This window comes from Oncorhynchus clarkii, chromosome 32, assembly GCF_045791955.1.
Source record: "Oncorhynchus clarkii lewisi isolate Uvic-CL-2024 chromosome 32, UVic_Ocla_1.0, whole genome shotgun sequence".
In the NCBI taxonomy this organism is placed as follows: domain Eukaryota; kingdom Metazoa; phylum Chordata; class Actinopteri; order Salmoniformes; family Salmonidae; genus Oncorhynchus; species Oncorhynchus clarkii.
The window spans coordinates 22,405,082-22,420,197 of record NC_092178.1 but is presented as its reverse complement, the minus strand read 5'-3'; the positions used below and the strand labels follow the sequence as shown (position 1 = coordinate 22,420,197).

The following is a 15,116-nucleotide window of genomic DNA, read 5'->3' as shown; positions in this document are numbered from 1 at the left end:
TATGGGGTGAACATATTATTTATATTGGGTATGGGGTGAATATATTATGTTATATTGGGTATGGGGTGAACATAGTATTGTTATATTGGGTATGGGGTGAACATAGTATTGTTATATTGGGTATGGGGTGAACATAGTATTGTTATATTGGGTATGGGGTGAACATATTATGTTATATTGGGTATGGGGTGAATATATTATGTTATATTGGGTATGGGGTGAACATAGTATTGTTATATTGGGTATGGGGTGAACATAGTATTGTTATATTGGGTATGGGGTGAACATATTATGTTATATTGGGTATGGGGTGAATATATTATGTTATATTGGGTATGGGGTGAACATATTATTGTTATATTGGGTATGGGGTGAACATATTATGTTATATTGGGTATGGGGTGAACATATTATTGTTATATTGGGTATGGGGTGAACATATTATGTTATATTGGGTATGGGGTGAACATAGTATTGTTATATTGGGTATGGGGTGAACATATTATTGTTATATTGGGTATGGGGTGAACATATTATGTTATATTGGGTATGGGGTGAACATATTATGTTATATTGGGTATGGGGTGAACATATTATTGTTATATTGGGTATGGGGTGAACATAGTATTGTTATATTGGGTATGGGGTGAACATAGTATTGTTATATTGGGTATGGGGTGAACATATTATTGTTATATTGGGTATGGGGTGAACATATTATTGTTATATTGGGTATGGGGTGAACATATTATTGTTATATTGGGTATGGGGTGAACATATTATGTTATATTGGGTATGGGGTGAACATATTATGTTATATTGGGTATGGGGTGAACATAGTATTGTTATATTGGGTATGGGGTGAACATAGTATTGTTATATTGGGTATGGGGTGAACATATTATTGTTATATTGGGTATGGGGTGAACATATTATTGTTATATTGGGTATGGGGTGAACATATTATTTTATATTGGGTATGGGTTAAATATATTATTTTATATTGGGTATGGGGTGAACATATTATGTTATATTGGGTATGGGGTGAACATATTATTTTATATTGGGTATGGGGTGAACATATTATGTTATATTGGGTATGGGGTGAACATATTATTGTTATATTGGGTATGGGGTGAACATATTATTTTATATTGGGTATGGGGTGAACATATTATGTTATATTGGGTATGGGGTGAACATATTATTTTATATTGGGTATGGGGTGAACATATTATTGTTATATTGGGTATGGGGTGAACATATTATTGTTATATTGGGTATGGGGTGAACATATTATTTTATATTGGGTATGGGGTGAACATATTATGTTATATTGGGTATGGGGTGAACATATTATTGTTATATTGGGTATGGGGTGAACATAGTATTTTATATTGGGTATGGGGTGAACATAGTATTGTTATATTGGGTATGGGGTGAACATAGTATTGTTATATTGGGTATGGGGTGAACATGTCATTTGTTGTTAATGCTGAAGAAAAATAATGGATGACAGAAAGGGGAACCTGTGGATGACGATTAAATAACATGGAGGTAAATGACAGGCATAGAGAAACACAAGTCTTCATGGGACGTAAGACCACTGATGGATAATACCACATATACACTAAAAGATAGAGAAACATGTTCATTTGGGAATTGCTTTTACCAATATATCATTACAGTACAGGATAGACAGGAGTATATGATGGAGGTTGTGGTTTTGAATGGTTTCACCTCTGACTTGCACTCTGACCATAAAACAGAGAAGGAGAGAGAGAGAGAGAGAGAGAGAGATAGAGAGAACACCTCACCTCAGACTTGCATTCGGACCAGGAGCTGTATCTCCATTGGTAGCAGGGTCTGACAGGGCAAGGCTTCCACTGTTCCCTCTGAGGGGGGCAGGATCGCCCATCACCCTGGGGCACCTGGAGCACGGTTCTCCTGCGCCACAGCTTTCCTGAAGAGGAGAGAGGAAAGTGTTAATGATGGATTTTTCCCCACAAAGTGTGCGTTTATAAGTTGCCTCCTGTTTGTCAAAGTGCACTTTGGGTTTGTTCGTAAATTGAGAGCATTGACAGATTGTTTTGCTCTCTGAGCGCACACTGGACGCTCTGGCCGAGGAGTAGGGTTGATCCGAGTGCTCTGACCTCACAACGGCTGTCAAGCACCCAAGCTAACTGGCTAACTTTGGCTAGCTTGCTAGCAACCTCCAGAAACAAATGAGAGAACACCTCACTCTGACCATTTTATTCGCCCTAGCAGAGCTGGTTAGGCTGTTTTCATGCTGTCTAGAGCATTAGTGCTGCTGGAAACAATTTAATTACACCATTTTGCCAACGTTTAATGACACCGTCCATATTCAACGGGTGTTGCGCATTCGTAAATTTATCAGTTATTCTGCACTCTGGCACACTCAGACGAGAGAGCTTTGAAATTGGAGTAGAAAGCCAGAGTGAATTTATGGATGTGCCGTTAGTCATTTTAGATATTTCATACTTCTGAGTGTCTAAGGCCCTGTCAAAATGGAATTAGGTATTTGTTTTTTTGGAATAGTCAACAAAATGATGTATAGTGGCTGAAACAGAAATACAATTTCAAATAAGCATGGGTTCTTATTGTGCTAGAATATATATATTTTCTCAAAATATGAAAACATATCCCAAAAATTCATGACTGAATACAGTCTTGTAACGTCATTAAAGATTGGGAGTCTTTTAAGATCTTTAAGTAGAGAATAGGGTCTTGTGGTAACAAAATCATAGAACCCCAGAAATACTCTATCATGTCTAGGACTCATATCCAGTTCCATCACAATGATCTGAGGCTCTTTTTAGGGGCTTCACTGTAAAAGATCACTATCACATTACACCATTATCTCATGTAACTTAATAACTCTCTCTCTCTCTCCCTCTCTCCCTCTCTCCCTCTCTCCCTCTCGCCCTCTCCCTCCAAGTTCTGCAAGTCCCTCTTCAAATGATTTTATCTTGTGGTGCATTTTCGATAGTAATTCCGACGCCCGTAGTCATTCTGAATATTCATACTCTTCTGTTGCTTAAAAATGGAATTGAAGAGACTGTGTAATGTCAGGGGAAGGGGTAAGGGGGGACAGGAAGGATTGCTCCTTCTACTAAAAATGCACCCTGCATAATAAGTGAGGGGCCCGGGGGATAGACATGGTGTAACTCAATTAGCATGGGAAACGTATGGGGTTTTGTAATTCTGCCTACTGCATACTTAAAAGGTAGCGATCCCAAAATGACACAATACATTCACGTTCAGTAATGCATACCACTTCAAAAACCACCACAGAAAAGAAACTAGGTCCTGTAAACTATGAGCACTATGAAAATTGAATAACAAAAAAGATAATTGTCTCATCCATCCACAAACCCACAAAATCAATCCACAGTGCTTGCCTACAGAACCATTCATTCTAACCGGGTACTTAACTCTTAAAGGCCATATGTCCCATTCACAGTATTTCCTTCACAGTCACAATGACTCCCCTCCTAACTCAAATCATTTCATCAAATTCAATTTAATTTCATAAAGCCCTCTTTACGTCAGCAGATGCAACAAAGTGCTTCACAGATAAACAGCCGAAAACCCCAAAGAGCCAAGGATTAAAAAAGATGAATCACAGTGGTCAGGAAAAACTCCACAGAAAAAAGGAACCTTGGAAGAAAGCAACAGAGGAACCAGGCTCAGAGGGCTGACCAGTCCTCTACTATACTCATAGCTCCACTAGAGAGGAACCAGGCTCAGAGGGCTGACCAGTCATTTACTATACTCCTACCTCCACTAGAGAGGAACCAGGGTCAGAGGGCTGACCAGACCTCTACTATACTCCTACCTCCACTAGAGAGGAACCAGGCTCAGAGGGCTGACCAGTCATTTACTATACTCCTACCTCCACTAGAGAGGAACCAGGGTCAGAGGGTTGACCAGACCTCTACTATACTCCTAACTCCACTAGAGAGGAACCAGGCTCAGAGGGTTGACCAGACCTCTACTATACTCCTACCTCCACTAGAGAGGAACCAGGGTCAGAGGGTTGACCAGACCTCTACTATACTCCTACCTCCACTAGAGAGGAACCAGGGTCAGAGGGCTGACCAGACCTCTACTATACTCCTACCTCCACTAGAGAGGAACCAGGCTCAGAGGGCTGACCAGTCATTTACTATACTCCTACCTCCACTAGAGAGGAACCAGGGTCAGAGGGTTGACCAGACCTCTACTATACTCCTACCTCCACTAGAGAGGAACCAGGGTCAGAGGGGACCAGACCTCTACTATACTCCTACCTCCACTAGAGAGGAACCAGACCTCTACTATACTCCTACCTCCACTAGAGAGGAACCAGGGTCAGAGGGTTGACCAGACCTCTACTATACTCCTACCTCCACTTGAGAAGAACCAGGGTCAGAGGGTTGACCAGACCTCTACTATACTCCTAGACTAGAGAGGAACCAGGGTCAGAGGGTTGACCAGTCATTTACTATACTCCTACCTCCACTAGAGAGGAACCAGGGTCAGAGGGTTGACCAGACCTCTACCTCCTCCACTAGAGAGGAACCAGGGTCAGAGGGTTGACCAGACCTCTACTATACTCCTACCTCCACTAGAGAGGAACCAGGCTCAGAGGGCTGACCAGTCCTTTACTATACTCCTACCTCCACTAGAGAGGAACCAGGCTCAGAGGGCTGACCAGTCATTTACTATACTCCTACCTCCACTAGAGAGGAACCAGGGTCAGAGGGTTGACCAGACCTCTACTATACTCCTACCTCCACTAGAGAGGAACCAGGGTCAGAGGGTTGACCAGACCTCTACTATACTCCTACCTCCACTAGAGAGGAACCAGGCTCAGAGGGTTGACCAGACCTCTACTATACTCCTACCTCCACTAGAGAGGAACCAGAGTAAGAGGGTTGACCAGACCTCTACTATACTCCTACCTCCACTAGAGAGGAACCAGGGTCAGAGGGCTGACCAGACCTCTACTATACTCCTACCTCCACTAGAGAGGAACCAGGCTCAGAGGGTTGACCAGACCTCTACTATACTCCTACCTCCACTAGAGAGGAACCAGGCTCAGAGGGTTGACCAGACCTCTACTATACTCCTACCTCCACTAGAGAGGAACCAGGGTCAGAGGATTGACCAGACCTCTACTATACTCCTACCTCCACTTGAGAAGAACCAGGGTCAGAGGGTTGACCAGACCTCTACTATACTCCTACCTCCACTAGAGAGGAACCAGGCTCAGAGGGCTGACCAGTCCTTTACTATACTCCTACCTCCACTAGAGAGGAACCAGGCTCAGAGGGCTGACCAGTCCTTTACTATACTCCTACCTCCACTAGAGAGGAACCAGGGTCAGAGGGTTGACCAGACCTCTACTATACTCCTACCTCCACTAGAGAGGAACCAGGGTCAGAGGGTTGACCAGTCCTTTACTATACTCCTAACTCCACTAGAGAGGAACCAGGGTCAGAGGGTTGACCAGTCCTTTACTATACTCCTAGCTCCACTAGAGAGGAACCAGGGTCAGAGGGTTGACCAGACCTCTACTATACTCCTACCTCCACTAGAGAGGAACCAGGGTCAGAGGGTTGACCAGACCTCTACTATACTCCTACCTCCACTAGAGAGGAACCAGGGTCAGAGGGTTGACCAGACCTCTACTATACTCCTACCTCCACTAGAGAGGAACCAGGGTCAGAGGGCTGACCAGTCCTCTACTATACTCCTACCTCCACTAGAGAGGAACCAGGGTCAGAGGGATGACCAGTCAAATTCAGTTGATGCTACATCAAATAAAGTTCCCTCTCCTTAATATACATTTTCCACTTTCCTTCTCCTTTGTTCGCTGTAGAAGTAATTGATATCTCCATGTGTCAGTGTTATTTTCTCTAAGGCTGACTGCACACGCACAGGACCTGGGAGGCATATACTTCTCCTTAATGTTGAACACAATTAGAATGGAGTCCCCCAGGCTTGGTGTAGCCTGCAGCTAGTCTCTATTCTCACACAGCTGCCAATTCATCTTCTAGTGAACACACCGTGATGCATGCCACGATGCGTGTCCCCATAGAGAGGGGATGTGCTGTCCCCATAGAGAGGGGATGTGCTGTCCCCATAGAGAGGGGATGTGTTGTCCCCATAGAGAGGGGATGTGCTGTCTCCATAGAGAGGGGATGTGCTGTCCCCATAGAGAGGGGATGTGCTGTCTCCATAGAGAGGGGATGTGCTGTCTCCATAGAGAGGGGATGTGCTGTCTCCATAGAGAGGGGATGTGCTGTCCCCATAGAGAGGGGATGTGCTGTCTCCATAGAGAGGGGATGTGCTGTCTCCATAGAGAGGGGATGTGCTGTCCCCTGTCTCCATAGAGAGGGGATGTGCTGTCTCCATAGAGAGGGGATGTGCTGTCCCCATAGAGAAGGGATGTGCTGTCCCCATAGAGAGGGGATGTGCTGTCTCCGTAGTGTGCTGTCTCCGTAGAGAAGGGATGTGCTGTCCCCTGTCTCCGTATGTGCTGTCTCCAGAGAGGGGATGTGCTGTCCCCATAGAGAGGGGATGTGCTGTCCCCATAGAGAGGGGATGTGCTGTCCCCATGTGCTGTCTCCGTAGAGAGGGGATGTGCTGTCTCCGTAGAGAAGGGATGTGCTGTCCCCATGTGCTGTCTCCGTAGAGAAGGGATGTGCTGTCTCCATAGAGAGGGGATGTGTTGTCTCCATAGAGAGGGGATGTGCTGTCCCCATAGAGAGGGGATGTGCTGTCCCCATAGAGAGGGGATGTGCTGTCTCCGTAGAGAAGGGATGTGCTGTCTCCGTAGAGAAGGGATGTGCTGTCTCCGTAGAGAAGGGATGTGCTGTCTCCGTAGAGAAGGGATGTGCTGTCTCCGTAGAGAAGGGATGTGCTGTCTCCGTAGAGAAGGGATGTGCTGTCTCCGTAGAGAAGGGATGTGCTGTCTCCGTAGAGAAGGGATGTGCTGTCCCCATAGAGAGGGGATGTGCTGTCTCCGTAGAGAAGGGATGTGCTGTCCCCATAGAGAGGGGATGTGCTGTCCCCATAGAGAGGGGATGTGCTGTCCCCATAGAGAGGGGATGTGCTGTCCCCATAGAGGTTCTCTCCTTCCTTCAAAGCTATTTTTAATCAGCAGTCAGGGTTTTCCTGAGATTCCCTCCTCTGCTTTTTTTTAAGGTGGTTCACTCAAAGGGAGGTTCACTATTGCGTGCACCAATGGTAACTATTATTCCCCAATGGGATTCTGATTCTATTCTCTCCGGTCCTGTCTCTCTACTCACCTACTCACTCAACAGGTTGTCTATAGTAGCGGTGAGTTTTGGGATGAGGAGCAGTGTGTAACTGGGTGGGCCGCTGGTCAAGGGGGAAGCTAGTGCCAGCTGTCGCTATCAGTGTTTTGCCAAGGAAGACACATTATCTCTGCACACAGGTCTGATATTTCCCAGGAAACTAGTGTGTGTGTGTGTGTGTGTGTGTGTGTGTGTGTGTGTGTGTGTGTGTGTGTGTGCGCGCGCCGAGTGCCTGTGTTTGTGTTTACATCGCACTGATTGATACGACACATTGGTGCTTCTAGGTGTCTCCATTTCATTTAGAAAAAAACTAGAACCTGGCTCAGGAACAGATATTAGCTAATTTAGAAAAAAAACTAGAACCTGGCTCAGGAACAGATATTAGCTAATTTAGAAAAAAACTAGAACCTGGCTCAGGAACAGATATTAGCTAATTTAGAAAAAAAACTAGAACCTGGCTCAGGAACAGATATTAGCTAATTTAGAAAAAAACTAGAACCTGGCTCAGGAACAGATATTAGCTAATTTAGAAAAAAACTAGAACCTGGCTCAGGAACAGATATTAGCTAATTTAGAAAAAAAACTAGAACCTGGCTCAGGAACAGATATTAGCTAATTTAGAAAAAAACTAGAACCTGGCTCAGGAACAGATATTAGCTAATTTAGAAAAAAACTAGAACCTGGCTCAGGAACAGATATTAGCTAATTTAGAAAAAAACTAGAACCTGGCTCAGGAACAGATATTAGCTAATTTAGAAAAAAAACTAGAACCTGGCTCAGGAACAGATATTAGCTAATTTAGAAAAAAACTAGAACCTGGCTCAGGAACAGATATTAGCTAATTTAGAAAAAAAATAGAACCTGGCTCAGGAACAGATATTAGCTAATTTAGAAAAAAACTAGAACCTGGCTCAGGAACAGATATTAGCTAATTTAGAAAAAAACTAGAACCTGGCTCAGGAACAGATATTAGCTACTCAACGTAATTGTGTCCTGCCATCCGACATTTAGATAAACAATCAACTCCAGGAAGAAAAGTAGTGAGTGTGAGAAGCTGTTCTCTTCCTCTCCTCTTCCTGTGGTTTACCTGCTGCTACTCTATCCTGTGACAAATCCTCACGTTGCCTGGGGACAGATTAATGGCTACCACAATAGCTAGAGCCTGTATTGGTTTCATATCTCAGCCTGGATTTGCTCTCTGGCCAACTATGACACTGGCCAGTGCTCTGAAGGACTCCTGGGGTGGCAGAGTGGTCCCTCAGGCCCAGAACACACAGGCTTAATGGACCGCCAATCAATCCTCTGATCCTCTAGGATTACACATGAGGACATCATCATCCCTCCCTCTTTCCTCTCTCTCACATCATAAAATGCTTCACGTTTCAGCCATTACCTCAGAGTAGAGGCTGTTTCAAAGCTGTGTGTGCTGTTGATCAGTAGCTTTGTGAACCTGCAGCGCTATGAGTAATAAGGAATGACTCACAGACTACCCACCATTCCTGCAAATCCACACCCTATACTACGATATACAGTGCTATAATTAAGCAATAAGGCCAGAGGAGGTGTGGTATTTGGCCAGTATACTATGGCTAAGGGCTGTTATTACGCTTGATGCAACGCAGAGTTCTGGATACAGCCCTTAGCCGTGGTATATTGGCCATAAACAGTTGAAGTCGGAAGTTTACATACACCTTAGCCAAATACATTTCAACTCAGATTTTCAAAATACCTGACATTTAATCCTTGTAAAAATTCTCTGTCTTAGGTCAGTTAGGATCAACACTTTATTTTAAGAATGTTAAATGTCAGAATAATAGTAGAGAGAATGATTTATTTCAGCTTTTATTTCTTTCATCACATTCCCAGTGGGTCAGAAGTTTACAGACACTCAATTAGTATTTGGTAGCATTGCCTTTAAATTGTTTAACTTGGGTCAAATGTTTCAGGTAGCCTTCCACAAGCTTCCCACAATAAGTTGGGTGAATTCTGCCCCATTCCTCCTGGAAGAGTTGGTGTAACTGAGTTAGGTTAGTAGGCCTCCTTGCTAGCACACACTTTTTCAGTTCTGCCCACACATTTTCTATGGGATTGAGGTCAGGGCTTTGTGATGGCCACTCCAATACCTTGACTTTGTTGTCCTTAAGCCATTTTGCCACAACTTTGGAAGCATGCTTGGGGTAATTGTCCATTTGGAAGACCCATTTGCGACCAAGCTTTAACTTCCTGACTGAGATGTTACTTCAATATATCCACATAATTATCCAGCCTCATGATGCCATCTATTTTGTGAAGTGCATCAGTCCCTCCTGCAGCAAAGCACCCACACAACATGATGCTGCCACCCCCGTGCTTCACGGTTGGGATGGTGTTCTTCGGCTTGCAAGCCTCCCCCTTTTTCCTCCATACATAACGATGGTCATTATGGCAACACAGTTCTATTTTTGTTTCATCAGACCAAAGGACATTTCTCCAAAAGTATGATCTTTGTCCCCATGTGCAGTTGCAAACCGTGATTTGCACTTTTCGCACCAAAGTACGTTTATCCCTAGGAGACAGAACGCGTCTCCTTCCTGAGTGTTATGACAGCTGCATGGTCCCATGGTGTTTATACTTGTGTACTATTGTTTGTACAGATGCATGTGGTACCTTCATGCGTTTGGAATTTGCTCCCAATGATGAACCAGACTTGTGGAGGTCTACAATCTTTTTACTGAGGTCTTGACTGATTTCTTTTAATTTTCCCATAAGGTCAAGCAAAGAGGCACTGAGTTTAAAGGTAGGTCTTGAAATACATCCACAGGTACACCTCCAATTGACTCAAATTATGTCAATTAGCCTATCAGAAGCTTCTAAAGCCATGACATAATTTTCTGGAATTTTCCAAGCTGTTTTAAAAGCACAGTCAACTTAGTGTATGCAAACTTCTGACCCACTGGAATTGTGATACAGTGAATTATCTGTCTGTAGACAATTGTTGTAAAAATTACTTGAGTCATGCATGAAGTAGATGTCCTAACTGACTTGCCAAAACTATAGTTTGTTAACAAGAAATGTGTGGAGTGGTTGAAAAATGAGTTTTAATGTCTCCAACCTAAGTGTATGTAAACTTCCAACTCCAAAACTCTAAGGTGTCTTATTGCTATTATAAACTGGTCACCAACGTAATTAGTGCAGTCAAAAAATGCTTTGTCATACCCTTGGTATATGGTCTGATATACCATGACGTTCAGCCAATCAGCATTCAGGGCTCGAACCACCCAGTTCATGTGGATGGATGGATAATTAGTCAAATGACTTCTAGTCACAGACTACCCACTATCCACGGATCAATATAAAATTGATAGGTGAAATAGACAGGTGAATGGACCACTTAATAAGTTCTCTGTTATTTCTTTGATTTATGGCTACGCCTTCAGAATTTGATGTGATTAGCCTTGAACGCATTCCCAGCATTTTAACACGGAATCATATTGTGACGTACCTGCTAGTCCACAGGTTTGTGTGCACTCGGACCAGGGTGACCAATCAGATAGCTGGCAGTTGATGGGACACTCCACAACACAGGAAGCGTTCATCTGCCACTTCCTGTCCAGCCCCAGCTGAAAGAGACAAGAAAACAAAAAGAAAAGTACTTTATTTGGCCATTTGTGGAGAATGATTCTTCTTCTTCGCTGTTTCCAAGTCGCCCAGGCAACCCTGTCAGAGCCCTGTCTGGACTCTGACGACAGAAGAATCGCTCTCATTAATCACCAATGAACTTTGGAATGGAAAGAGAAGAACACAGACCTCTTCACAGAACTTGAGGTCGACAGACTTGCCGTCGCTTCGTACACAGTCCAGCATGCGTGTCTTCATGCCACTACCACACACAGCTCTCTCACTCAGCTGACAGGTGCTCCAATCTGCGTAAAAAACAAAATAGAATAAGAAACGTGAGGTGAAAAGGAGACTGCCTACCTCCCAACCCCTTTTCCTCTGGAGTGCACTTAATTCATATCAAATGCCATGCGGTCTAAATATACTTGATGTAAGATCACATTCAATACTGTATTTACCATCCAGAGCCATATATTTCCATATTGATATGCGTCTCTGGTACCATCCATCGCATGCAGTAATCCAGGCTGACATTTGCCTTACCGGTGATGTTATAGGAGTAGTGATAGCAGTTACTGTTGAGGCTGCAGGGCTCGGTCTCTGTGGTGTTGGGGCACAGCTTTCCCTCTCCAGGTTGACGAACGGGGTATGCTGTCCTATCCCGAGTGCTGATTTTGTTGCATGGCTTAAATCAGAGAAGAAGTCAATCAATTAATCAAACAGATTCATTTAAGAAGCCCTTTCTACATCAGTCGTAGTCACAAAATGATTTTACAATAACCTGGCCTAGACCTAAAGCAAGTCAGGAAATCCGCTTTCAGTTTGACGTTTGATGCGAACCAAATATGAAACCCTGTAAAAGTGAATTTACCACTTTCCGACCAGCAAATTGAAAAAGGTTTTCCATGAATATATATTTTCCCCTACATTACCCTCTGTCTATTTCCACCTCTGTCTATTTTCCCCAACCAAACCCTACAAGATAAATTGGTCTATTCAGGTGTTTTCAGACCATTTCTATTTGGAGTGCTGTCTTCACCTGCTTATACAGCCACATATTCCATATCCATGATCATTAACCTGGGAAGGGCAATGGCAGGGCACATGACACGGTTGACCCCTCTTCCCACTAGAGGTTCACCACGGGCACACACACACACACACACACACACACACACACACACACACACACACACACACACACACACACACACACACACACACACACACACACACACACACACACACACACACACACACACACACACACACACACACACACACACACACGCTCACACTTTCATGCACGTTTCACAGACACACATTTCCACAGCACTCTCCCATAAACACACGCTCCCACACACGCACACGCGCACACACACACAGATATACACACACACACAGGTCCCCCCTTCCACCAGAGATATTCCAATAATACCTTGGTCACAGCATGCTATTTAGAGCTGCATGAGATCATCTTCCCTGCTGAAAGTCATCCACCCTCTCTCGTTCATTCATTTCAAAGGAAAAATCCTAGCTATTCTCCCACCAGATAATAACACATACTGAATAGCCAGCACTTAAATTGGTGCAAGCCTTGCCGGAGCACCACACTAAATTGGTGAGAGCCCAGTAAGAACATAACACATGCCAAATGGACATCACCTAAATGAGTAAGAGCCTTGCTGGAGAATCACACTTACCAAATGACATCATTCTAAACTGGTGAGAGCCCAACAGGAGAATCACACTTATCAAATGACATCATTCTAAACTGGTGAGAGCCCAACAGGAGAATCACACTTACCAATGACATCATTCTAAACTGGTGAGAGCCCAACAGGAGAATCACACTTATCAAATGACATCCTTCTAAACTGGTGAGAGCCCAACAGGAGAATCACACTTACCAATGACATCATTCTAAACTGGTGAGAGCCCAACAGGAGAATCACACTTATCAAATGACATCATTCTAAACTGGTGAGAGCCCAACTGGAGAATCACACTTACCAATGACATCATTCTAAACTGGTGAGAGTCCAACAGGAGAATCACACTTACCAATGACATCATTCTAAACTGGTGAGAACCCAACAGGGGAATCACACTTACCAATGACATCATTCTAAACTGGTGAGAACTCAACAGGAGAATCACACTTACCAATGACATCATTCTAAACTGGTGAGTACCCAACAGGGGAATCACATGTACCAAATGGCCATCTTTTACAGTTTTTTTTGTTGTTGTTACAATCGCTAGGACCCATTGCTCAATACTTAGGTCCCTTTTTCAAAACTCTTCACACAGTGAGCACAACAGCAGTCTATGTGGGCTAAACTGTGGTTCATTTTTCATTGCTTTGGCACAAAATGCATTCAATGACTACATCTTTCAAATTTCATGAGTTCTTTTCTCACTCAGACACAACCATCTTTTCAAAACTGTTAAACGTAAGTTCAAAACCTAACATAACACAAAATTGACTGCATTTATACAGAAATACCTTATTAAAATATACTCCAAATCTAAAAAATGAAATACTATCAAAACAATTAGACCAACCACAGCTGATTCCCATTGTAGTTGAACACCTACCCAGGTGTTAGTCTTTCAATTTCATTACCATCTATACAAAAGGGGATATTTTAGGAATAATGCTGTACTGTAATTTTAACATGGACCCAGACAGAGATAGAGAAGTGGTTAACAGTGGAAGAAGAGTGGCTGGGAGGGGGGGGGGGGAGTACGTATGCGTGGTGGAAGAAGACTGAGAGGAAGATCAAGAGCTGTAGTCTCAGATGAGATTATGGCTACTATAAGTGATCATGTAATAAATCATGGTCTATCAATGAGAGAGGCTGGTCTGAGAGTGCAGCCAAATCTGCAAATCTTTCCGGCAAAACAATAGGTAAGATGTGCATTCTGCAAGGGCATCTGACTTAACTGCACATTACAGAAGTAAATTCAGCAAAGCCTCCAAACCCACGTATGTGTAGTTGTTTTTGTATTTCTGCTTAGGACCCAACGGTTAACTCCCACAGGTGGGAGAGGTAGGATTTTCACTGCAATCGTTGATATGGTCATCAGAAACAATGGCATAAAACTCAAAGAGATTCGTAACAGAGCGTTGGCAGACAACATTACATTTGGAAATATTCACAATGTAAGCATAACAACTATTTCTAGAGTCCTGAAACAACATCAAGTCAGGATGAAGCAGTTGTACACTGTCCCCTTTGAGAGGAACTCTGAACGAGTCAAGCAACTCAGGAACCAATATGTCCAGGTAAGATGACTATAAAATACAGAACTGGTTTTGAACAAAACCGAACAGAGCAGAGGCACACCATGGCATGTTTTTAGGCATAATGTAAACAACCGTAATAGCCTAACTCTTATGTTGCCTTGTGGATTTATTTTAGAGAGTCATGGAGATTGAAGCCAAGCAAACGCCCCACATATTCATCTTTGTGGATGAGGCTAGTTTCAAGTTGGCCAAAACACAGCGGTGAGGAAGGAATGCGATTAGGAAAAGAGCCACAGTGGATGTCCCGGGCCAGAGGGGTGCCAACATCACAATGTGTGCAGCAATATCCTCTGATGGATGGCTGTTACACAAACCACTAATTGGGGCCATACAACACAGAGCGTCTCATTTCATTCCTGGATGACCTCTATGGAAGGGTTGTGCCAGGTGAGGAAAGGGTCGCAGTGAGGCGAAATCGGCCAACGTTTGTAATTATATGGGACAGTGTGGCATTTCACCATTCCCATGCAGTCACAGAGTGATTTGCAGCCCATCCCAGGATGATGTCACTTCTCCTCCCACCTTACTCTCCATTCCTCAACCCCATAGAGAAATTATTTTCCTTATGGAGGTGGAAGGTTCATGACAACCATCCACATAATAAAATGTCCCTCCTGGACGCAATGAATGCTGGATGCCTGGACATACAGTGCCTTGCGAAAGTATTCGGCCCCCTTGAACTTTGCGACCTTTTGCCACATTTCAGGCTTCAAACATAAAGATATAAAACTGTATTTTTTTGTGAAGAATCAACAACAAGTGGGACACAATCATGAAGTGGAACGACATTTATTGGATATTTCAAACTTTTTTAACAAATCAAAAACTGAAAAATTGGGCGTGCAAAATTATTTAGCCCCTTTACTTTCAGTGCAGCA

General features: G+C 43.5%; 1 protein-coding gene across 1 annotated transcript in view; it reads right to left on the bottom strand.

Annotated features, from left to right (window-relative positions):
* Window positions 1-15,116, bottom strand: part of LOC139391862 (thrombospondin type-1 domain-containing protein 7A-like) — a 184,233-nt gene that overhangs the window by 47,227 nt on the left and 121,890 nt on the right. Inside the window, exons 18-21 of the mRNA XM_071139466.1 lie at window positions 11,469-11,610; window positions 11,115-11,230; window positions 10,810-10,927; window positions 1,818-1,963 (exon numbers count right to left, since the gene is read on the bottom strand). Of these exons, the coding sequence (XP_070995567.1) occupies window positions 1,818-1,963; window positions 10,810-10,927; window positions 11,115-11,230; window positions 11,469-11,610 (522 nt within the window). The remainder of the gene's footprint in view (window positions 1-1,817; window positions 1,964-10,809; window positions 10,928-11,114; window positions 11,231-11,468; window positions 11,611-15,116) is intronic.